This window comes from Lampetra fluviatilis, chromosome 10 (genome assembly GCF_964198595.1).
Source record: "Lampetra fluviatilis chromosome 10, kcLamFluv1.1, whole genome shotgun sequence".
NCBI lineage: Eukaryota > Metazoa > Chordata > Hyperoartia > Petromyzontiformes > Petromyzontidae > Lampetra > Lampetra fluviatilis.
This window is the reverse complement of record NC_136284.1, coordinates 4,536,522-4,562,661: the sequence shown is the minus strand read 5'-3', so window position 1 is coordinate 4,562,661 and position 26,140 is coordinate 4,536,522. Positions and strand designations below refer to the sequence as shown.

The 26,140-nt window shown below is 44.3% G+C and overlaps 2 protein-coding genes across 6 annotated transcripts in view; both read right to left on the bottom strand.

Moving 5' to 3' along the window:
• Window positions 1-1,253: 1,253 nt before the first annotated feature.
• LOC144934446 (ETS translocation variant 1-like) lies at window positions 1,254-17,778 on the bottom strand. Of its 3 annotated transcripts, none has more exons than XM_078860199.1 (12): window positions 17,450-17,778; window positions 14,777-14,866; window positions 14,122-14,212; window positions 13,819-13,866; window positions 12,606-12,659; window positions 9,245-9,368; window positions 8,288-8,563; window positions 6,793-7,121; window positions 5,556-5,618; window positions 4,627-4,790; window positions 3,961-4,062; window positions 1,254-3,208 (listed from the first exon to the last, which is right to left on the bottom strand). In XM_078860199.1, the coding sequence occupies exons 2-12, from the start codon at window positions 14,819-14,821 to the stop codon at window positions 3,008-3,010; spliced, it is 1,497 nt and encodes a 498-aa protein (XP_078716325.1). In that variant the 5' UTR covers window positions 14,822-14,866; window positions 17,450-17,778; the 3' UTR covers window positions 1,254-3,007. The 3 variants fall into 3 exon arrangements, with proteins under 3 accessions (XP_078716325.1, XP_078716326.1, XP_078716327.1); XM_078860200.1 differs by lacking the exon at window positions 17,450-17,778 and adding an exon at window positions 15,372-15,535 and having other exon boundaries at window positions 14,777-15,026; XM_078860201.1 differs by lacking the exon at window positions 17,450-17,778 and adding an exon at window positions 15,372-15,535.
• A 4,323-nt stretch (window positions 17,779-22,101) lies between these two features.
• LOC144934444 (diacylglycerol kinase beta-like) overlaps window positions 22,102-26,140 on the bottom strand; it is an 80,837-nt gene continuing 76,798 nt past the window's right edge. For all 3 annotated transcript variants that reach the window (XM_078860198.1, XM_078860196.1, XM_078860197.1), the window contains one exon: window positions 22,102-26,019. In XM_078860198.1, coding sequence (XP_078716324.1) covers window positions 25,924-26,019 — 96 coding nt within the window. In that variant the 3' untranslated portion in view covers window positions 22,102-25,923. The remainder of the gene's footprint in view (window positions 26,020-26,140) is intronic.

Genomic DNA, 26,140 nt, shown 5'->3' with positions numbered 1-26,140 from the left:
GACGCAATAGCTGGTTGCTGGGGGGACAAAGTGACGCACGATTCTGTGTTAAAACTCTCGTGATCAATATAAAAGCCTCAGTGAATTTGGTGACATCAGTCGGTGACATGTATTCAGTGCTGGATCAAGGTTTCCTTTGCATGGCCGTCCTCACCCCGCCTAACATTCGAAATGTTTCATGGTTATTTATATTTTCATTCTGCGTTCTTGCTACTTTCTTTTCTTCTTCCAAGCGTTTTTCAGTCACATCACGAGTTACAGATTCATCATGCCTGGCTGTTTTCAGGCTGTTCGCAGTTAAGTGAGCTGTTTTATGAATATTATATGGGAGAAATGGAGGGGAAAATATGTACGTGAATGTATGAATCATGTGAGATTTTTGGTTCAGACATTCACTACACATATATATGCGTGTTACTGCTTTCTGTGCAAATAAGTGATGAGAGATGCCAGAGGCACGAGAAAGGAACACGTGGCTTCGAGAACATTTGCGGGTTCACGACGTTGAGTGTTCGGAAGAGTGAATTAAGAATAGCGGGCTGAGGCAGGGACATGTCGGTGAAAAGGATGACAGACGGTGGTCGCCACTAACAAGGGAGTAACACGCTCAAGATGGGAGGACCACCAGAAATCGAGCGATGATGAAATCCGCTCGCATGGATCGTTCCATCGCAGAACCACGAAATATGGTGACGGCTTGGGGGGGGGGTGGCATTTGTCCAGCAGTGGATTGATCGTGGCTCACGATGCTAAGCAGTAACAGAATCCATTCGGTGCAATCAAAGCAGATATGCATCGATTGAAATGAACACCGCGCATCCCTAGATGTCGACATTTAAACTTATAAAGTTGAGTATTTTTGTTAAATGTATTTTTTTCTGGTGCGGGAGCTATGAGAAAACGCGCTTGGCGAGGCAGGTTTCACGTTCGTCACGGAGCATCTGGCTCACGGCTAACGCTACAGCTGTGCACATACATTTAGTCGGTGCCACCCTCGTGTCTGGTACTTGGCATGAACAGCGAGCAATTGGTTGACCACCTGGCCTTGGGGCGGAGGGGATCTACAATTACAACCCACAGTACTGTAATTGTTTAAACAGCACAAAGTGGGCACCATTTCCTAAGACTGGCCTTTAAAAATAAACACAAAAACGGTCTTTGGGATATCGCTCCTTGAACACGAGCCCGTTAAATACGTCGAGACTTGTATTAATGTCATTTTTGAGTTTTATTGTAAAACAAAAGCACCGTATAAACAACATCCGAAGGGTGAGAACAAGTTCACAGAGAAATGTTACATTTATCTTGTAAAAGCTTTCGTGTCAGTATACAGTGTCTATGTACAAGGTTTGACAATTTAACTCCAGCTGTTCTGAACGTGAACAGCTTTTAAATGACGATACCATAGCTTTTAACACAGACATTTGGTATACATGTCGGCGAAAAAGTCGGTATTTTTTTTACTATGTAATTTCAGAAACATTTGTACTGTACTACATTTCTCAGGTGCATACAATCCTCCTAGGCAATTTTTTGCAAGAACTTACAACCTGCAGCAGAAGAGTAATAATGTGCATAACCACGAGTTTAATACTCTGTACCACACATATTTTTAGATACGAGGAAAAAAAATACTCTTTCAGTACATACAAAATTACAAAAACACTCTTTAAAAAAGTTACAAATATCCCATAAATGCGTTGTACCTCCGAATGTATGCAGGTCAGGCCATGTTAACAACACTTCTAATTTCATTATTTGTATATGAATAAAAAAAGGTACCGTTGTTTGATCAAATCACCCAGAATGCACCTGATCTCATTTAGATCTCGAGCGCCAAGTCGGATTGAGCCCAGATATTACGTGGATGTAAAGCCGCTGCAGGGCTGCATTGGCAGCAGAGGTCAATGCCGACAAATCAATTGTTGCACTGTACTATGCTCCTAAATCTATGATTCCTGCCTTCACTGACCCACGCTGACCAGCGTGGTCGGCGACCCACGTTTGACAAAAGAAGCCCGGCAGTGTAGGGGAGGCCCTCATCTGGCAGTGGATTGACAAAACTAACTCTACGTGTGCCCATACGCAAAGAAGAAGAATGCATACAATTGTCTGGTGAAATGACAAGTGTTAGCATGCTGAAGAGAATGAGCAGGGTATAACTGCCCTCTAAACCAACAACGCTGAATTGCAACAGTTGGCCAACCTTCCTCCATCCCTTTACAGCACCGTTTGCAAACGGCTTCTTAATATCTTAACGCTGGGATGCGTTTGCGTTGTACAAACAAAATTATATTCCGCACGAGGTCAGCAAGCTACCCAGGGATTTGGGAAAGCCGCATTCATCAAATCCTATTACAGAACATCTTTTCTATAATACATTGAACTTAATCCTTCCCAAAAATAAACTTGTAAATGATAATATAACAAAACATACCGTATATACCATAGTTTGCGTCGTGTTAAAATTACTTTGAATGTATGTACAAATACCAACAAATCAAATGATTGTCATCAGCTTTTACTTATGTGTTTTTTGCGTACTAAGTGGTACATAAACCGCGAGTGAGCATACGCTCTGTCCGAGTACAATGGGATAGCAATAACAGTTCCGTCAGCCACAGCGGTGACACGCATCCACATGGGAACTCTTTTGTTGTTGCAAAACATGCACCGAGGAGACGAGCTGTAAAGAACGCCCGATTCTCCATCTTCGTAGTCACACGTTCGAGAATGCCCACAACGTTCTACTCGGGGCTTAATTTCTCACCAAATATATTTTTTGGGGTTGCCCATAGACCAGGGCTTTGGGATGGGTGGGTGGGCTGGCCACGTGAATGAGCCACAGCCAGAGCTGCTATATAGGTATATACTCACCCAGAAAGAACTGGGGAAAAATGAAGCCCTGGCTCTACCGTGGTGTAGGCATATTGCTAGGCAGCTTTTAAGACGGAGGTCACAAGAAGTCTTCGGCGTTCCAGCTTTTATGGGGGGGGGGGGGGTACACTCAGTAGACGCCGGTGTCCCTGTAGGTGACCTCGGCATGCTCGTGGGAGTTGAAGTGCACGTGGGGAGGGGCGCTGCCCTCGGCTGGCGGGGCCCGGCGGCGCTCCGTCTTCACCACGGCGCGCTGGCTGTCCGGGAAGGCGAGGGAGAAGACCACCTCGGGGTCGCACACGAAGCGGTACACGTACCGCTCGCCTGCCACCTGCCCGACCGCAGAGCGACGCGGGATCAGAGGTGGGACACGATGGAAGTTGAGTTGATTAGTGCAACAGGAAACAGCTCAAGTTTCTTGTTGTGGTCAAGTACTCGGGAGGGGGCCTCTTTAATAAATTGGAAGCCCCCCCCCCCACATCCGGCCTTCCCGAAAGGCAGGAAACCACCTACAGACCGTGCTGAGCGTTTATCGTGTTAATGTGGCAAAGCCCAAACTATCACGTCCGATCCGGTCGCACGTGGGGCCTGAGGTGTCATTGGTTTTCCTGATTATTTTTGTGTTATCCGACTGCTTGAGTAATCGATTACTTAAATAATCAGATCGCTCTAGACGAGACCACACTCTATAGCTGGTGGCAGAGTTGATTAGCACACAATAAATACTTTTATTTTTTTATTCTTATATAATAATATACAATTGTGTCTTGTACTGAATGCCACATTGACCACGATATTCTGTTAAACTAAAAAGACATATACAGTACGTTGCATATTCAACTTTCTGGGAACTAAAGCATACATAGGTGGATTAGAAAGGTGGGGATTTGTCAACATCTATAGAAAATTAGTTATGCTATGCACAAATATTGCAATGTGGGTGGTTAATTGGTGAGGGTGGATATGTGACAGTTGGATATGTATCCTTGCACCATAGCTCTTATCTTGCAGTTGCACACCCAGATTGTGTGTTCTGGGATAGTCCTACACGAGTTTGTAAAACGATGAGGGAACATTGCTGACCTTCTGCATGATGCCCTTCTCATAGTAGTATCGCAGGGAGCGACTCAGCTTGTCGTAATTCATGGCTGGCCTGTTCTTCTGGATTCCCCAAAGCCGTGCCACCTGCAGTGCAATGGAACCAATGGGACAATGCTTAGCTTAAAGGGGAAGATGAAATATTTACTGCTCGTAACGGTATTAGCCCCAGTGTCATGGAAAAGAAAATCGAAAGGTCAATGAAGAGAACTCTCTGACACGGCCAGAGGCGAATTTTGCCAATTTCAGACCCACCGAAACATGTACAGCCCTTTATTTTTTATCAATCCACTGCTGGATGAGGGCCTCCCCATGCCATGTGATGGTTTGTTTGATGGTCCTTCTCCACACTGGTCAATGCCGAGTCTGTTCGCAGGTGGGTGAGCATAGAGAAGCACAAAGACAGACAACTGATTTTGCACCACTGCCCCCACCATGCAAACCTTACAGCCCTCTGACAACATGTTTGTGCACGGCGGTCACCCAACCAAGCAATACGCAGGCTCAAGACTGCTTATCTACTGCAATTTGGTGAATTCTGGGCGATTAGTCAAATGTGACCATGATATAAAATGTACAACAAAGAGCCCACGGGTCTGACCATTTGTCTCAACAGTATTCCGTGCTGACAGCTGAGGCACAGCAACTGACCTCTTCAGGGTCGAGGAGTTTGAACTCCATACCACGCCCCGTCCACACGATGGTGCCGGCGTGTACAGGGTCCTCCAATAGCGCCACCAGGAACTGCCACAGCTGCAGCGAGCCACGGCGCTGGTACATGGGGGGCGGCACGCTTCTGTATCCGCTTACATCACCTGCGGGCGACCACGCACAAATACATTGGGAAGGAAATGTATTTGCAGTCCTTGCTGCAAGAAAATGCAGTCTCTTGCACCATGCTGTTTCGGTCATAGGGGCAGTTTTTTTGACCATACTTCATCACGCTCATCGGTGGTGGTTATGGAAGGGAGGGGAACGGGGACCGGTTCATTCGCCACCGACGTTACTCGTTGCCAGGAATATAACTTAGAGGTCGCTGGGTTCCTTGACCAATGTGCCAATGCCCCATGAAAAATAAATTTGCCCAAATGATTAACTAAACAAATCGTGCCATTTAACAGCTTAATTAGCCAAGTCCTGGGAATTACATTTAAATGATAAACTGAATATTTAAGTTGCTACTTATAAAACCAAAAATAGAAAGATTTAGCATGTTTAGATAAAATAATTATAAATGTGGGTCGTTACTAAGTGGGGATAGGTGTTAATTGAGTGGAACACTCTTTCCAAACTGAAAATAAACCCACTGTTCTTGGAACCACAAATGTAGCAGCACGTACCCAGGAAGGAAACAATACATACTTTGATGAGCATCTGGAGTGTTTTGTGTTTTCCAAAAATATAAAGGTGCATACACAATCACGTGGAACATACTGACATGTAGTTTCACACACGTGTATGTATTGTTCATTAATGTGTACATTGGACTCTACTGTTGCATTTACGATTATTATCGATAGATTTTTAGCAAAGGGATACGCATTTTTTGTAACGAATCAGTTCGGTGTTTAAATACCAACCTTCATTATGTGATGACGAATAGCCTTCTCCATTCATGTACATGGATTGCCCGGTGGGCATATCTAGAGCAAAAAAAAACAACAACTTAGTACGTCAGCAAGATCATGAAAAAAGTTTACAAAATAGCTGTTAATGTATTCTCCATATAAATTAACATTTTTAAAGTGAACAATACGGGATAATGTAATAGAAATGTTGCACGTTAGATGGTAAAGTATAACCATTAACACTCAAGGTCCATCTAATAATTTTCACCTTTAAAATGGTATCGTTTAATTCGGAAATCATTCTATATATCTTGTCTAAGTATTTGAAAACCTTAAAAAAAAATCTCATCCCGTGGGTCACAAACAAGAGCAATATTTCAATGCTAAAATAATTGCATAAAAGGGTATTTGTATTGAAGGCATCACAAAACCTTTACGGCCGAGGATGATATAGAAATGATTCTTATGGACAAGGTCTTGTAAGATGGATTCAAGGCCACGTTAGATCAATGTGATGGGGGGACAATTTCACTGGGGCCGAACCGCAGACACCCTCCATTACTGCAGGGGCAAAATCCAAGGTTCAATTTATTTGTGGATATTTCAGACAGATTCCCTGGACGATCTCTCTTCAGTTTTCAAGCGAGAGAATTGGATTATCATGAAAGTACCACAGAGGCTTCGATCAAGATCGTTGTGAGAACTTCGTAATTAATAAAATACAAGTACAGAAATTGGTTTAATCTCGAATTCGGCTTGAATCCATAGTGTTTATATTCTGTTAAATCACCCGTACACAATCTGCAGATCCACCCTTTCCTCTGCAATTAAGTGCATTGCTAATTAGTTTTCCCTTGAAAAAAATCCCATTCAAAGTACTGTACATTTTTGTTAAGATCTGTAGATATGAAAAATTAGATTTACTGTTATTTAATACTTACTACCCATATTATGACGGTATATCAATTTAAGTTAAAGATTAAAATTAACTATAAAATAAAACCTGTTTATACGCGCAATCTGTAATATACACAGAATGCACAACGGCATTCTACGAGCAAGCTGCAATTTTTACGCGAAACATTACATTACGGTACCAAATATTTGTTTACACGTTAATGCACTATCTAACAAATCTGTAAACTAAAATAATTACTTTCTTTGTGTCAGTCTTGATGGTGAAGTAAACTGTTTATGCAAAAAAAGTACGCGAATATAAACAAAACGCAAGAGCTCTGGCAAACCTCACCCGTTTGGTAAGGGCAGTCTGACCGCTCCTGCACCATGTGGGGTGGGGGACGAAATTCTGGCCTCCCCATGTTGCCGTGCATGACATGCGTCTGGGGCGGCTGTGGCCCATGCGAACGCTGGCCCAGGTGGCCAGGGTAGGCATCCTCGCCCGGGTACCCCATGGGCCCCGTGTACTCTTGCTTGATGCCTCCCGGAGGTCCCGGCGGAGGGGGGAAAGGGGCCATGAGCGGCTCGGAGGCTTGGCGGTGGAAGGGGATGCAGCCTGGGCGAGACATGTGCTGAGAGGGGGGATACGGAGAGCACGGCTCCGACAGATGCCGCTGAAACCTGTGGTCGAAGAAAAAAAAGAAAAAAATTACACTTGGCTCAGACGCAGAGAAATCAGAGTGCAGCTAAATATCGGTCATGATATGATAACGACTGAATCGTTGCTATTAAGAAAAGTGAGCAGGGCTCCCCATCTTTTTATCCCCTTCTTTTTATAACCGGTTTAGTTGATGTTGACGGTGTGCATGTACGTCACAACGTGATGTAACGGACCCGCGCATTGCCTCAATAAAAAAAGTGAGTGGGATTGGGAAGAACACGTCGCTCGCTACAAGGAATGATGGCCGGTGGGTGAGACAATTTGCCAAAGGAGTGGCAGCTAAACGAGGGCAGGTTGTCCAAGAGGACTTCACCATAGAGATGGAGGTGCTAGGTGGATTGTTACAACGCAGGACCATGGAGAGATGGTGACGGCTTTGGGAGGCTTTCCTCCAGCAGTGGATTGGTAATGGCTAATGATGATGATGGTGGTGGTTGATTGAGATACGAATGATGGGTGTTAATAGTACAGCAGTTCATTTCAGTAATGTGATGGAAATCAAGAAAACCATTGAGTACTTTGGAATGCTGGCCAATAAGTGATTTGCTACTCTAAGCATTTCCATACATAAGATAAGACTGAGATACAAGGGGGAAAGTACAAATATTATCGACATTTGTTATGTCTAATTTTCTTCACCTCCACATTTACATATATGATCACACTATGTTATACGATTAGCATAGACGCTGGCGCTACTTATTCACAATCTCAAAATCGATGTGGGCCAGACGCTTGGAAATAGCGAGTCACAGGGAAATGTTTGAAGAGATCGTAACGGAGAATGAATGACGGGGCACTGTAATGAGATAAAATCGTACACCCGACGAAATCACCAATCAGAGAAATAGGCGTGGCATTCCCCATATTTGGTATTGTGGAACGTGAATTGAGATGAATTGTATCGATTCTGCTCAGTCGATCCATAATAAACTAACTTAAAAATACCGGGTTAATCATAGTGTGGGGGTTAATCGCTGTGTCGATTCATCGCCAATAGATCCATGTATTGAGTAATGATGCGACACGCCCCCTTCATTTGACTGGCTAATATCTGCTAGATTGGCGATTCCACCGCAGTTCCGCTTTAATTGCACCACAGGGCTTCTGGCGGACGCGTGCCAACCTGCTGTCATTGTAGCCGCTGACATCGGCAGGAGAAGGGGCCGTGGTGGGGTACGGGGTTGAAAAGGGCCCCGCGACGGTGTGCGAGGGTGCCGGGCTGGGCATGAGGCGCGAGCACGGTGCCGAGCTGCTGCTGCACGGCTGCTGCTGGTGTTGCTGCTGGTGTTGCTGCTGGTGCTGTTGCTGCTGTTGCTGGAGTGATGACACGGGCGTTGTACAGGAGGGCGAAGGGCTGCCACTCACACTGAGCACCCCATCCCTCTTCAGAGAGTAGCCACTGGAAGACAAGCAAGACAAAACGTTAATAATTATTCACAAACGATTTGTCAATCCACTGCTGAATTAAGGCCTTCCCACATTGTGTTAGTCATGGTTTGTTATTTTTATGCTTTTATTTTAACTCAATGTGATCACAGATGTGTTTTTGAATATAAATTCGATGAACAAACCAAAATTGTACTTGATTACTTTTTTTGTGGTCAATTACTTAGGCCCCTTTTAAAAATGGCAGCTGTCCCTCGACATCCTGCCTCTCAAAGGCAGGAAACCCCATAAAAGCCACTCTCGGTGACAAGGCTGATGATGTCAATGACATTGTCAGGTTACGCCCATCCACGCAAACGGCCAGTGGCAGATGTGGGAACAGAGCCGAGGCTTTTTTTTCCGCAACTATTTCCATATTATTTCATTTGTCGAGTAAATGAATGTACGATGATCAGTAAATCAAATGATGACTCAATCCTATTGCCTCCCTCCAACATTCATGTCATGACAAACAGGCGAACGAACACCCCGATGCGCGCAGAAATGCACGTTACATTTTTTTCGCACCGTACGTAGCCAACCGTGCTGATTGTGATTGGAGGTGCGATTGGCAGGGTTATACGAAATACCGACGTCGAAAAAAAACGCTGAGCCAAAGCAGCATCCCCCAAGGTGCACACGAGGCGCCACTCACCCGGGACTGGAGTGGCAGGGCGCAGCGGACAGCAGGCCCTGCATGTGCTCCTGCGCGCACGTGGACGCCTGCAGGCACGTGCCTCGGCCCTCCTTCTTGATCTTCACAGGGGCGTGGAATGCCACTGGGAGACAACGAAGGGACGTCAACCGATGTGAGCCGCGGCAGTGTTTGTGAAATATCTTCGGACGGCTAACACTCGACACAATTGGCCAGATGAGGCTAATGGCCTTTGTGTGTGTCCCACCCCTTCCCTGTCATATTGTGCTGGCAGTGGAGCTCGATGTTTAATTAAGCAGTAGCTTAATTAGTCAAAGTCAATAATTAAATTACGTACGTTAATGCAGCACACGATATATTTTTTAATGTCCTTTTTCCTTAAAGTATGGTGACTAATTCAAAACCAAAGCACAATGCCAATTGTTTACCTTGCTGGTGGCATTGTTATGTCATCAAAGCCAAGGCAACATATATTCTGCGTGTGTTAATAAACATGACAAAACATAGTAAATTACATGTTTAGTTAACATAGTGCAGTTGCAATACATTTTGAACTACTTTGCCAAGCAGCATTTTTGAAACTTACATTTCAAGTTATAAATAGAATAATAAATAGTGCTTCATAGTAAAGTTGAAACTATTTTTGTCAGTAGGGTATGTTGGTATCGCGTTAAACTAAAATATAAAGTGCTATTGCGAAGTTAATCTTGAATTGCATATTCTTGCAACTGCGTGAGATTGAGTTTTTTGAAGATACGTCATACTGGTTCATAGGGACCATAATAGCCAGGTTCCATTTTTCATTCCAAAAGAAGACGAGGAGCTTTCACTGCTACAGTACGGACTTTAAAAACCAGTGGCTGCTTCATTTGAGAGCTAAGGTACATGTGATATTACTTTTGAAGTAATCAAACAACTTAAAAGTGACAGCGATCACGTTCAGTGATATTAAATTCAATGTCCGGCAAAGCAAAGTCACCGATTCACAACATGTACTTTGTGTGTTTCTGACGGTTGGATCATTGAGACCTTGTGTTGAGAATGTGTGCATTAAAAATAACAATGATGGGAAAAAAATGAGAAACATATTTCTAAACTACACCAAATGTCACAAATTCCACATTGTTTTCAGACAGGTGCTCGGTGGGTGAAATGCAAGCAATGTGTTTGTCTTCGAGTCAAATTTCACAACAATAGTGCTCTGTTAAGAACTACTAGAAGCGACACCAGTATCCCCACATTGCAATTCAGGTTAATAGAATATTAGCAAATACTGTGGCAAGCTTCTACGCACTCAATTTTGCAGAGCCATACGATGCATAATGTAACAAAACAGTCTATAGCCGAATGTTAAATCACACCCTTTTACCATTTTAACTTTTGCCAAAAGTCTTAACATCTTGACGGTACAAAAATCATTGCAAAACATCAGTTTCACATATATGTGTGTGTATATATGGGCATGATGCAACCATTTGTTGCAGATTAGCCCTGCACTAAATCTTTCACCTGGGAAAACACTCAAAGAGGGCACACCACTGCGTCAAAGTTAATCTGCAGTGACAGCCAGTGACCCAGCACTTCCCCCAGTACAGTGTTTGGCACGAGATGGCATTAAGCGGGCAGCTACTGAAGCGAAATGGCAACGCATCAATAAATGCAACAATCTCTGTTTGCAAAGGTGACTCCCCCCCCCCGCGTCTAGCGTGTGACCATTGAAAGCCCCGATGTGAACCAATAATTTAAACAAATTTTAACTCTGCACACTGTGTAAGGTAAATGCTGCCCCCCCGCACCTGCTGTTTTATCACTACGGAATGTTTTATTCCGCTGCCAAACTCGTATGCGAGTGATGTTCTCGAGCAGCTAACACCTCTGCACTGCTGTACGCTTGATCTTCTAACAGAATTACGAGTGCCCTAACCGTACAGTACTCGTGACCTCATCGCGCGCTTTTGAGCGGTCAGCAGTGAATGGCGTCCGTACAAAACCCTTGACCTGTTATGCAACCACCGACTTCTTTGTGCAGCACAATATACGGCTCTGTACAGCCAACGTAGAGCCCCGCAGTGATTAACGACTACAACTCAGTGACCGAGTCAGCTTTGCTATAAAATGTCTTAATATCTAATTCATGAATTTTTTCGTTATCTCTCAAATCTTCTGCAATGCCCTACTCTTTTTCATAAAGCGAAATCCAGCGATAATGACCACGGTTCCATTTTGCTGGTTGCCACATCGATTATCACAAAAGCTGCCCTGTTATGCAATTTGCAATTTTTTAAAATCCATCAAAAGTATCCCGATTTGATAAACCGAAGAAGCGATCATTATAATCTCTTTGATCTAGATCATCATACATCTCAATGTATACTACTGGCACCCCCCAAAAATCCCTTAGATTATTCACGTTGCTAATTGCCTAAGTGGAATGGGATGTTCCATCTCGCTCCCCTAAGCCGAAAGGCACTTAGCAAAAGTCTGTAAAGTTGCACGCCGACCGACGCGCACGAGCGCAGAGTTGCGAGCATTACAAGTGGCGTTTTTAGTTATTCGAGAAACAATGAGTGGTGGGTGGGAGGCCTCGAGCGACGCTACCACAGACGCGAATGAAAAATCCGCTCAAGTTGAACGCCGACGCTCGGACGAGACCGGTTGCGCGACTTCCGAAAAAAAAAACCCGAGCTGGACAAACACTGCGAGACAGCTCGACGGAGTTGGTTCAATAACGAGAGTGTGGGCGCCTTAATCTCTTAACCACTCTCCACCAAAAAACGCTCTCGTCCGAGTGATGGGAGCGACGGGGCCCTCCACGGTGGCTTACTGTGCAAGATACCTTCGGTCTCTCGGTATGCGAGCTTTATTTACTAACAATGTCAACGTTCATACGTTTTAGTTTAAATACATGCCTTGTATTTTTTTTCGTTGTTGCTTTAACGTTTAAGCGTTACCCTTGTTGTAAACAACAGATAACCGTGGACAACGAAACGAGCCAATGTAAATGCGTTACGAGCAGCGACTGCCCTCAAAATACATCGGTGTGTACCGTATTAACGTAAATATAATTCTAAATATTTAAACCAAAAAAAGCATCTAGAAAGTCAACAAATACAGAGACGCAAATCAGAGCGTTAGCTCTTCAATAATTCCTACTGTTACAAATAAGCATATAACAGACCATCAGTTAACAGGCTTCAACATCATTGGCTACAATTAGCACCGTACATTCTCAACCTGTTATTATCAAGTCTGCGGTCTATAATTACTACCTTTAGCCCACAGAGCGCCAAGTTTTTTTTTTGTTTAATAAGACACATGCCTACATTTTAAAAAAAATTTGAAGTAAAGGGGGTTAACTTACAATTTTCTGATGAGAAATCCAGCATGAACGGTTCCTCCTCATCAGGAACCTTGGCTGTAAAATAAGAACAATGACTGTTAAAAAAAGCCATTTCTGTGACTTACAAATACACAATCTTCTCATGCTAAATACAAAAAGTGCACACTACATAATATTTATATCAAACATCACATTTGATTTATACATCTTTGTACTCTAATAATTAGTGTATACTTAAACCAGACAGATGTAAAGCAGAACTAGGGATTAATTTTGTATATATTTCGGTATCAAATGTTACACGTGGGTGGATGTCTTCTCTTCCACTATATATTTTATTCTGTAATGTACTTTGCATAAACTTATTCTAGCACCGTCTTTTAAACACAAAGCAACTTCCGGCAAAAACACAATAGATTAAAGTACATAGTGACACGGCTTCAACAAATCAAACCTTAGCACGCACACACACATTTCACATAAAGCCTAACACATTCATACATAAATGCGTACGTACACATTACACATTCTCGTACAGAATAAGAGAATGAGACATGCGAAAAAGCCGTTGAACTCGGCTGGAAGGTGAGTTTAACTTGGCAGAAATGTTTGGCAAATAAAATAAATCTCAGTGCACTCTACTTTGTCATCACATACACACACAAATAACAGGACGCAGACGAGATCGTCTGCGCTGGTCCCACAGAGAAGCCCCACTCCTCCTCCTCCTCCCTACCAGCAGCACCCCCACCCCCACCACCAGCCTGAGCGAGTCTCAACAGCCCCGGCTGTCAAACACCTCCTCGTCTGCACTCCCCCCCCCACCTCCCTGTCAGGCATCACCTATCATCAAGTCGGTGGTGATTTATAGCGAAACTCCCAACAACAGGGCCGGTAACGCCAGCACGCGCCAGAGTTTTGAAAAGTCATCTCTTTAGAAGAACTGCTTGTTGATGTTTAGATCTTGTTGTCCTTACCACCCCCCCCCGCACCTCCGATTAGCAACGCTTGATTATGGACGATGCGAATGAAGTTCAACATAGTACATACATACACCCGTATGGTTCACCAACTATCGCATGGTGAATTCAAACGATACCAAAACATACACTTGCAGTTTCACATTAATTGATATTCATGGATAACAAGTTTTATTCTAAAAAGATTTTAACACCCGATCCCATTCACCAATGAGAGAGACGTCTGATTCAGTAGAAGTAAATGGCTCACTCACCCTCCACCAGCCAGGCTTCCTGCAGTTGGCTCAGAGTAAGAAAGAGATCTGTGGAGACAGACAGTGAAAATAATTATTAAAATATACATCAAGTCAACAGGTTTCATATTTGTTGACAAAACTTGCTTGCGTTGCACTATTAACAGCAAAAAAGATACCATGTCGAGGTTTTGTCGCGGACGTAACATATATAGCGCTCCGATGCATGTTCTGGTTTTGCTGCATGTCGTTCGGCATGATGTCATGCGGCGCAAGCCAAAAAACACAACAGATAATAATATTAATCTACGCTGCATTCCAAACCTTCAGTGTCTTGAGCCAGGTCTTCATCGAGATCCATACACTTCCTCTTGCGCTCCACGACTAGGCGCTGAGCTCCTCCACCCTCTTGGCTCTGAGAATTCGGCACGGAAGGCGCGCAGTCCATTTCATCGCCCTTAAGGAATTTCCCGTGCACTCTGTGTAGACCTCACTACACACTGGGCCCACTTGGACACAGCGGCAAAGTGCCATTGCATTCATGCACTGGTGTACTTGCGTTAAAAAAAATTAAACTACCATGAAAAAACGTCTTCATTTGATCCAATAACGAGCACATCGAACTAAAAATAATTATCGCGGTATAATGTAACAATTTAGGGCATCTTGAGCATTCGGAAAAAAAAATAGGCGCTCGGATTTCCATGCGCATTTTCTTCTGAGTCGTGGGCGTAGTGCCAGCCCCTTAATTCGTTCTCCGTGCCCTAAAACAATGAAGGACCTTTTAATACAGCACGCTCGGTAATTAAAACCAGAGAATAACCTACCCACCTAAATCATTACCGTCGCTCGGAGCAGGTCCGCAAAACCCCAACCTCTCCAGAAGTCGGGGCGCCCAAATTCATAAAAGAAAAAAACTAGCCACGCTATCCAACGTATGCCGCTAATCCAGGTTACCCGCGCGCGGTGGCCAACGCACCGTTGTGTTCGCGTAGGGGACCTCCTGGTCGTAGATGGTCTCCATGCTCGTCTGGAAGCCCCTTTTGATGTGACGCCACGGCAGGTCCTCCTATGTGTGGCCAGAGGAGGAGGTGCAAGCAACAGGGGGAGGAGGTGGTGATGTTGAAGGGGTAGGAGATGGGGAAAGGAGTGGAGGCGGGGAGAGCAGGAGAGAGGGGGGGGATATCAGAAGCGGAGATGAAGGAGGAAGATAAGGAACGGGAAAATAGCTGGCGAGGAGATGGCGAGCATGCCAGCAAGAGTGGATAATAATCGGCAGAGAAAGGTTAGGTTTTATAGAAGTTTTGGAAGAATTGAAGATGACATTTTCAGTAGAGTATAAAGTGATGGAGAGTAGAAGTTGGAAAGTGGTAGGGGGGGGGAAAGAAAAGTCGTGGGTGAGAGAGTATGAGACCCTTGTGAGAAACGGCGACCAAGAGCGCGCAAAACGAAACCCCGACTCGTTTAGTGGGCCAAGTTTGGCGCAAAGCGCGTAACGTAATTAGACGACGAGGAATAAACGAATGTTGAGTCTCCACAAAAAGGGCTTGCGGATAAAAGCGCGTGAGATTTACAGTGCGTAGCAGGAGCCAGCGGCTGGCTGAGTAGGCAACCCAGGCAAAGGCAGACCGCAGTTCGATAGCGGAGGTTGTAATGCTCCTTTTCTCCTTGCTCTCAAAGCTCGAGTAACCCTGCCCTTCCCCCACGAAGGACAAGCTGATGAAACCTAAGGCAAAAAAAAATCCCCCACCACCCCGCACTCCTCCTCCTCCTCCCCCCACCTCAGAATCTCTCCACCCCCCCTCCACCCCAAGTCTCTGCAACACACACGCACGCACTGACGCACAAAACTCACAACGCTGAGCTGTAAGTGAGCGAAGCCAATGCGAGGTTTGTGAATGGGCGAGTGGAGTCGCACTGGAGCTCCATTCACAAAAAAACCCCAACCACAACACGTGGCCCCGCCCGCCCGCCCGCCCGCACAACCTCGGAGTAACTGCCCCGGGCTCGGCACAACGTCAAGTTTCAAGACACACGGAGAGAAAACTCACAATACTGCTGCTCAAGACGGGCAGCTAAAGAAGAGAAAGGCAAACCAGTACCCGCAACAACAACAACTCCACCACCAGCGCAATCATACTGATACTCGCAACTTTATATCGCCCAAAAAATGATAATCACGCCGATCATGTCAGTAACTTTTACAACAGCACCACCGGCTAAAGTATAAGCAACAATATAAACGTCCAGTACCCCAATTAGTAAAACGTAAAACAGCGATGGTAATTTTACCACTTATATAAGATGAACATCAACTCTACTCCCAACTTAACAAACAAACAGCATTAACACCAACGCCATCAACAACGAACCGAACTCTTACAGCGTAAACAAAATCAGCAACACCAGAAATGGCAGATAAACAGTAACTCTACCATCAAAATAACCCCCCAAAAACACCACCACAACATAAAACAGCAGCAGCTGCACACATCAAAACAGCAGCAAAAGACGCCAATCATATCAACAGCTAAACACATCCCACAGCAAGCAGGAACACTGGCAATGTTACAGTGGTTACTTTAGTAAACACCGTTATAGTGGACGTGACACATCCATCAGTGTGCCAGTCTGGCATGATTTCAAAGTTACTTCGCACGGCTTTCTTATATCCAATTGTCAATCCACTGCGGGATGAGAAGACACCTTCCACGCGCCGTCTGTCATTAGGGTTCTTTGACCATACTTCACCACGCTGGTGGGTGTGGGTTGGTGAAAGGGGGGTGGTGGGACATGACTCTTCACTGATGTTGGCCCTAGCCACGAATCGAACTCGGGTCAGCTGGGGGTTGGTAGTGCAGTGCATTAACAACTGCGTCACTGCACCAATGGTTTGCGCAAAAGTCCTTCATTACCGTTATGATGATATGACATACTTTACCGATGGTTGTGATGTACGCTTTTTTTTGTTTATGGTTTTTTAATTTTAAGTTTTGACCCTTTAACTTTTATAAATATTTTAATTAGCATGTACACCTTTGTACAATAATTATATATTGCATTCACTTGTCCTATGCATTAGTATTAAACATTGATATATGCGATTTTGATTGGCAAAAACTTTATGAAAGTCATATTTATGATGTACAGCCCTTTGTACATGTCGTCCCCTACGCCTTTAGGGCCAATGGTATTTCTATTATTTTGACCATACTTCACCACGCTGGTCATTGCGGATTGAAGGGCGGGGCGGAGCCTTTCGACCGGTTCAGCGATCTTAGCCGTGGCAAGGAATCGAACTCGGGTCCGGTAGCCGACGGAGTTCACGGCGCAATGCGCTACGCACTGCACCACCGCTCTGATTCTCATCCAGCAGCGGATCGATACACAGCTACGAAGCCAACTCGATCGGCGCTCAACGTTGTTAAATAGCATCCGCTAAACAGGCACCATTCGCACAGTAGTACACACTACTAAGCAAACGTAAAGCGTTCAGTTTTTTTTAAACCGCGAGTGGAAACTACGTGAGACAAACCCAGTCCGTTTCTAGTTGACAACAAAGCGAATGAATATAACCTCACCGTTGTTTTATTATTATTGCTGTGAGTTAAAAGCCAAGAGTGAGTGAGTGACACGCATCCATAAACCTTACCTGCGCGTTGGCTGGCTGCTTATCCGCCTCGAATTAACGAGTTGAAGAAGCAGCGTCGTTAAATCATACCAATCTGATTACTATGTCGGTATTTGAAGTAATTATTATTATAAAAAATTGTTGTACAATGTAGGTCGTTGTTGTTGTTGTTCCTGCTGCTACTGCTGCGTCACTGAGTGGCCACCGTAGGCGGGCGCGCGCGCTCGAGTGACCGCCTCGCGCCTCGCGCACGCGGACCCCGGCCCACGGCCCCGCCCCACCAGAGCCCTCCCATTGGCTCAGGGGCGCCGAATACAATTATTTAATTATTCGAGCTCGCGGGGTTTCGCCGACCAATGGGAACCGCGGGTTGGGGTTGGTAGAGGGGGGAGGTTTGTAGTGGGGGGGGGGCACCGCCGCGACTCTGGCCAATGAGGAGACTGGGCGATGGTTCATTCACAAAATGGAACTGGGGGAGGGTGGCTCCATTCATAAAATGGAAGCCTTGAAAAGAAAAAAGCGGATCTTTTTGCCTCGTGTTTCTTTCAACATTCCCAGCCTTAAGGTGATTTAGTTTGTCCAAAAAAGCAAATGTATTTCTTGTAAATGATAACAAAAAATTATGCATTTCTAGGTTAACATGAAGCATATAAATTAACCCCCCCCCAATAAAAAAAATACTTGACGGAGTATTGTATGACAATGCATATTTGTTAAACTTTTATGTATGTGTTGTGTGGTTATAAGGCTTATGGAAGCAGATGAATACGTCCATGGGGAGTTATCCAACTTGCTGGAAGTAGCACCCTTTGTGACATTCACAAGCGGTAAACATGTGCACGGCTGTGTTATCCCAACGTACCATTTTAAATGTTAAACAAATCTCTCGTAACAATAGCAATTTGTATTTAGTAATAATATTATCACTTGCAAAAAAAAACACGATAGGATTGATCTCACTAAGTTAAACATGTAGTTAAGTAATAGATTAAAGAACAGCACCGGTGCATCAAATGGTTGCATATTGTTGCCATTCTATTCTGTTCTTTGCGTATGGCAGCAGTAAGTTTAGGAGCTAGATGCCCACACAATGTAGAGAAGGCTTCAGGAGAGAGCTCGTGGGGTGTTTCGATTCCTCTTCGTCCGTTGAAGGAGCGCAGACTACAAGCGGTTTTACCATACGGTCCATAGTTCGGGTTGCATGAATGTTGCGAAAGTGGTTTCAATATATAATTTAAAAATCCCTGGTTGAGTAATGGGAATGCGTGCAGATGTTTTCAGAAATGTGCGTGTATGTAAATGCGTTGTGTGCGTGCGTGTCGCACAGAGGTATACATAACGGCTTCGCGTGTGATGAGTTAAAAACATTTGTGCCAACTTTTACGCGTGCACTCACAATCCACATACATGCGTGTGCATTTTAAACTACGCACTCGTAAAGTTAAATTCGAACAAAAATAAGCACAAATAAAGTACAAAAAAATAGCGATCTACATTCGTCATTTAACAACTGACTTTAAAAAAAATCCTGTCCTAACCTCGTGGTAAATGAGTAAAAAAGCGAGTTTGGGTTTTACTTGGCTGACCACTGAAACGTAATTTATCCATTGTTGTTTTCATTGTAATGTGCATACATTACTGAATCTATGTTCGTGCATGTAACATGGGTAGGACCTTGTGCGACGTGTTAACATTGCCACTGTGGAGACAAAGGCGGCCAGTCGTGGTGTTGACCACCACACTCTCGTGCTGTGCCGGCCTTCATAACAGCACTCGCCCCAACAGTTTGTCTTGCGAATTAAACACCCACGTTATACATTAACAACAGGTAGCGGACAAAGCCCGCGTACTATCGCCAATAACGTCACACTCAACGGGAGGCAAATGTGCATTCATTACTATACTCACTGATGATTGGGATATACTTCTAAAGAGTTTAGCAAAAGACTTAAAGGATTGTAAAACTATACGCTGTTTTGCCCTAATTACCCAGCGTAAGTGAAACCAATCAGCCTTCTACGCAAGCCATACCTTTTTGTGGCCCAAATAAAATATATATACAGTACATTTTATTTCTCGATGTGCGCTGCTGTGTTAATACCCGACTATAATTGTGCCACATGTCACCGTTCTAGAACACAATGTAGACATTACATTCGCCGTTTTACGTTGTAAATTTCATCTTATTGTTGTGCACTTTACTTTATTGTCGTTATACCTGCCTGCCATTGCAACCCTTAAGACAAAGGCGTGTAAGCTTCACTTGGCTATAAAGATAATTATCGGAGTGACCATTCCCTTAGTCACGGCCTCGTATGTTCCACTGTACGGTATTAAACGCTTTAAAAACCGAGAGCCACTTTGCCAATCGCACTGCTGGATGAGGCCGTCCTCGCCACGCCGTGTCGGTGATGCCGGGTTGGATGACCATACCTCGCCACCCGTGGTTAGTGCCGGGGTAGGTGATTCGATAAGGATACGTTTGTTCTAAAATTATATTCACATCTCAAAACTAGATACGTTGGCTTACACAAGGTAAACATTGTAACGTGACAATTCCGCTCGTACGATGTGTGTAACATAGAGGGAATTGAACTTTATATTTTTCACTTTTTGTTACGACGAATGCTGCCGTGGTGTGATGGATGGTTAGCAACACAGGACTTGCAATCCAGAGGTTGACACTTCGATCTCACAGCGCGGCAGTGTTTTAATTAGATTGTATTTTAATTACATAAACGGTATACTTACTGTACATTAATAAAACACAGTCAATCGACAAGGCTGCGTTGTCGTGGAGTAAAGTATGGGTACTCCTATTTCTTCCAAGACGTCTGACCAGCGTGGAATGATAGCCCAAGTAACTCTCTTTTCAGGGCTATTTCCAGTACAGAGAGAGGGGCCCATCCACCCGGCAAGGGGAGCCGTGGTGGCTAGGAGATGTTGACTACCTCGCCTGCTATACAGGAGGTCGTGGGTTCGATCCCGACCCTGATGCCTGTTGTATATTTGGAGTTTGTGTGTCTCTCTCTCTCATCGTCATCACGGTGGCTAGGAGATGTTAACTACCTCGCCTGCTATACAGGAGGTCGTGGGTTCGATCCCGACCCTGATGTCTGTTGTATATTTGGAGTTTGCGGTGTCTCTCTCCCCATGACCGCGTGGATTTTTTCTCCGGGTCCTCAGGTTTTTTCCCCCGCCACATGTAGAATACGTGCGTTTAGAATATTTGGCTGCTATAAGTTCCCACGTGATCAGCAACTGCATTGAGCTATCGTTTGTGGCAAGGTTGCTTCTGAAAAAGAGCTATACAGTATAGCTCAGTGGGCCTTACCTGCTAAAATAAAAAAAAATGTAGTTTATTGTTTTTAGAGACAGGCTGACCATATTTCCAATAGTTACACGGGATATTAGGCTGGGAAAGAACACAGGTGTGAGGGATGCATAGTGTTTGTCAAACTGGGCCGTACCTGTTAAAATAAAAAGTTAAGTTTACTAAGTGGCTTGAGTGAGCAATTGCAGTGCTGCACCTTTACCTGGATCTTTTGTTAAGTTGTGTTTGGCAAACCCGCCCCGTCCCCCCCCCTAGGCGGGTGATGTTTGTCCTCAGAACTTGTGGCCTGACGTGAGCAGCACTGGCGGTATGTGTGGAGTTTGAGAAATGAGAACCCGTTTCTGGCAAGGGGAGCTCGTGGCAAGAAAGCCACTGCTGCTTGCCACCGGGGGCTTTTCGTGGGGGTGAGAGAGCGAGAGAGAGATGTATTTATAGAACACGTTTACCTCGTGTGTACACCAGACCGTGTAGAGAGCCACACACTACTACCCTTTGTTTAGGGTTTCACAATTGTGTATGCTATGCCTGAACACACCGCAAGCACTTGCAATGTCAAAATTGTTCAAGTGTGTTTTAAAGGCCGTGCGTGTATAGTACAGTGCTGTGTGTAAACAAAGTAACGTGCACATTATGCGAAGTTGCGGAGCGTTTTGGGTAAAAGTGTGTGTAAATTATAATCAGAACTCTGTTCTCTTTCTCCACGTAAACAAAACTATATTTAGTCCGTCAGCATTTTGGTTGTCTAGGCCACAAAGGTCAGATATATACATTGCGATCATTTTACAGATACCACACTCATTGCTAAAGCCCCACCTCTTTGTTGTCAACAAGTGATTGAATATTGCGAAGGCGATGGTTCAGTATGTGACAGAGAAAAAGAGTGACCCTATTTAACAAGTGTACTGTGCTGCACTGAAATTGGTGGGAAAACGTGGAGAGGCATTGCAATGTAATGCTGTATTGTCTATCTCGTTTTAGTGGGGTGTTTGTAAATGGATCACCCCGTATACCAAGGTTTATACGTAAAATTAAAGGTTATATTGTATTGGGTCATACTAATTATTGGATGTGACTGTAATCATGGAAAGAACTTGAAATATCCTGTTCTCAAAACTGGTAATTATTGTACACCATTACATCCGCACCTCCGATTAGCACGGTTGGCTACGTACGGTGTAAAAGAAGTTCAACATGCGGGTACATTGCAGCCTAACAAATAGAGATGGAGTGCTATGCATATCCCCAACGTTGTCTGTGGGAGGGTTGGTGCCACGTTCATCAATCGTTGTGGCGTGCGGCGGAAAGCGAAAAAAAAAACTGACCCAACTTGCACGAGTGGTTTCATCTGGTGCCCATTTATTTCTTAGCAAAGCGAAGTTCTGCTCACAAACATGTCAAACGGTAATACTGTACGTAGTATAACACGCAAATGATAGGACTCGCGCACCGCGCTCACGATAAGCAAACAGCACGGGGAAACCAAAAAAATAACGACGACTTCCCACACGAGAGAGAGCGTGATGGCATTAGCCGACCTGCAATAAACACACGGTCAGGCGTGCACGGTCCCGGACTGAGCTCTTGAATGATGACTGGGAGGTGAGAGGGGGCACATCGCAGGCTGCTGATGATGCTGCTGGACCATCGGAGCTGTGAAGCTCAAGTCAGACACCAAGTGTGTGACACGGTTGTGTGTGTGTGTGTTAAAAAATAAAAGTCTTTGCAAGTCTAAAATTATAAAATAATTGTACAATCTTTGTGGCCTTCATAATGCACGTAAAGTTAATGAAATAAATGCATAATGTTTAGTGTTTTGGTAATTGTTCTTTTCTTTTCCTGGCTTTACCACTGAACAGTTAAAATTATACAAAGTCAAAACCTGCCGATGCTGTTGTTAAGTAACCCCCCCCCCCCTTTCACTAAGTTTAAAATGTGATACCATGGCATCAAAAGAAGGAAATAGAAAAATACCATGAACTAACAAATAGTCGAGAAGTAGTCTCTAGGTGCTACGACAGTGGCGCATAAAAGAAGTGTATTTGTAAACGTCCGTATAAATCTTGCATCGGGCTCGTCAGGTTGTACAAATCACGTTTTTTTTTCCAACCACACAATTTACGGGGCCACGTCAATATATAAAGGACACTGACTAAACGGAGCTGCTGCTAGCACCAACAACACACCGTGTCAAAAAGTGCGGACGCAGAAAATTTACCAGCATGCGTGTTCAATACAATGCACAGAACAAAGTGGTGCACGTACTTGTGCATGCAATATTGAATGTGGTTTTGGAGGGGAAAAAATTGGTTTGTAGATTCATTCAATCCACACAAATTTATGGCAGGTAAAAATTGCAACGGTGCACAAGAAAGTGAATACTATACAATCCATGTGTGCGTGTCAAAGCAACAAAGTCTGCATCCTGTGTAGTAGAGGTTTTAGATTGTACAGTGCTTGAGAAACCCCTACAACCGATTACCATTATCTTACATACCAGATTGAACAACAAAAGTCAGTTCTCTATTCAATTTAGTAGCTATAATGGCCTTGAATGCCTGCTAGCCAAAAGGTAGGTTAATCAATTAATGTAAAAAAAATGACAATGTGATTTTAATGTCCTGCATTTGCTTCATTGGGAAATCAATTTATGTTTTGAGGCATAATTCAGTATGCAGTATGTTTTTGTCAACTAGGCAGCACATCGTTCATAATGGCTCTCTGGCCCTGAACATCCGGTCCTGTGTGTAAGCAATTATAGGACCAGTCACGTCTTCTGGCCATGGCTGAGTGGGATACCATTCAAAGTACATTAAGTCAAGTTGACCAAGTTTTATAATTTGCAATGGAAATTGTTGTCCTTGAAGGGATATTTGATCAATTCATATTTTTCTTTAAGCCTACAAATGTTGCATTGAAATGATTAAGTACTAATTTAGAATGTTATAAAATTGATGAATGTTTAACAACACGAGTCAAATATTGTTACCGTCCTAGTAAACAGCACCTCAGTAACATTTCTGGCTTTTTGATTTTGTCACTGTGTATTTACATTTAATATATATTTTTCAAGAATGAATTACCCTTTTTTAAACTCCATAATGTACTCTAATTACATCAAGTTATTGTACAGTTTTATAAGTATTCGTAAATAGAATTTGCATGCATACAGCAGCGTTTAAAAAGTCACAATTGTCGAATATACATACAAATAAATATATAGATAGATAAATAAATAAGTCACTCTAACGTTTTTGTCGAACCAGGCACACAATTTATTTTCCCTCTAGCAAGACATCAAAACGTAGCTGTGCACTATCGGCACCGTTTGCTGAACTCCAAGTAGCTTCAAACAACAAATGCTGCTGCTCACACCCAGACTTTTCCTCGATTCGCAAGCGAATCTCGCTGCACAACTTGCGACGACAGTAATTCCGCCTGCACTCTTAAACAATCAGCGCTGCGCAATTCCAAGCGAACTACACGAAACTCTCTTCTCGAAGCCCCCCCCCCCCTCCTCGTCTTGGCTCGCAAACCTCGGTATTGGCATTCAGCTCCGAGACGTAACGCTACCATGCGCAAGTATAGCATAGGACCCTGCAAGCTCACAGCGCCGCACACCTAACAGCGCGCAAGGCTCTGTAGGTGCATTGGGCATCTACACCTCAGTTGGCTGGAACCTTAATGAAAGTTAATATTGGCGAAATCTTTATAAAATGTTAACGTTTACTGAACTTATATAGGCGAAGCGGTGGCAAATTGATGATCGCGCCGCGCCACGAACCCAGGAAACCTGCGTTTGGTTTCCAGCCACGACTAAATCAGCGGCGGGTGGTATCTGAACCAGTCCAGGGCTACCTTCCGCAAACCCACACTGACCAGTGTGGTGAAGTATGGTCGAGCAACTCCCGTGAACGACTTGTCACGGGGAGGCGTTCATCCGCAAGTGGATGGATAAAGGGGCTGTAGACGTGTTTTTGGGTTGTACCGCCTGTTGTTTGGCACGAAGAAGCACCCAGCACGTAGAGTGAAATGTCAGACATCATGCAGGATAACTTGCGGTACAACCTGAAAACACATCGGAGAGCTATGCATCACCGCCGTGACATCCTACTTAGTTGTAGTGTGCAGCTGTAAATTTATAATGAAATAAGGTCTGCCTAGAGCCGAGTGTTTTATTCGCTGCAGTTAACATATATTTTTTTCAGTTGGTTAGAAGGATCTGGATGTTTTCCAGTTTCCCGTGGGCACTGGGAGAAACTTCTCGACGGAGTTGGATGAGGCTCTGCGGTGAAATGACCCCGCGGTGCCTCATGCACAATTGGGTCCGCACGCACGCACGAGGTGTTCTCCTTGTTTGAACACAGCATCAGATGACCACGGGACTTGAAATGCTTAGCGCAAACATTGGCACTGCTTAAACACTGCTAACAGTGTGGCTAACAGCCACACGGTAAACTCGAACAAGGTAAAAAGTCGATATGCCATTTAAATCCAATTGTACACGATACACTATTTACAAGGACTGTATTAAGTGGTTTTACCTGAAAAATGATACGCGGTAGATGATTGTGAAAATTGAAAGGTCTGCCAGGTGGACTATATAATAACCTTCGCAAATACAAAATCACGTAATCGCCTGGGACCTAATGACCGTAATGATGCAATGTACAAATGTTGTGCTGTAAACCTTGTGTAAAAACGTTTCCCTACAAAATATGCAACAAGTCATAATTTATCTGTATCGTCAAACAATAATTATACAGTCCAAAAAGCATCCCTAATATTTGCATGGTACCTTTCCCAAACGGACGTACTGCGCTCACGGACCAGGCCATGCTCAAAAAGTTGAGAGATCGACCCTCGTGGACCCCATGATTTGGCTAACTCTGGGCAAATGCACACAACACATGGTGGCTCTGGTGAAAATCCACACAAAAAAAACTTCTCACATCCGAGTTTTTTTTTGGCGTTCGGTCTGCCTTTTTTTCTTTTCCATCTTTCGCCCGCCCGCTGTAAATGAACAACCCGAGTGGAAAAAAACCCCGCAACAACTGAATAAGCACGACCGACCGGCAAATGCTGCGTTCTCCCCCCCCACCACCTTCCCTGGGCTCTGACGGAATTCCCTCGTCGTGCCTCCCCAGCTCTCCTCTCCTCGCTCCTAGTGGTGCCCGCTGCGGAAAAACGCCGAGAAGAGGCTGGATTTTGGCTGTGGCCCCATGAGCATGGGCGCCTGGTTCTTGTGTGTCACTTTGATCTGTGGGGAGACAAAGCGATCACGCCGTTTTATGACAAGTCTGCGAAAATCAAACGCCCCATTTTGTTTGCCGTTTAAACCAAAACATGCCACAACGTTGAACTGACCGGTGAATGCAAAA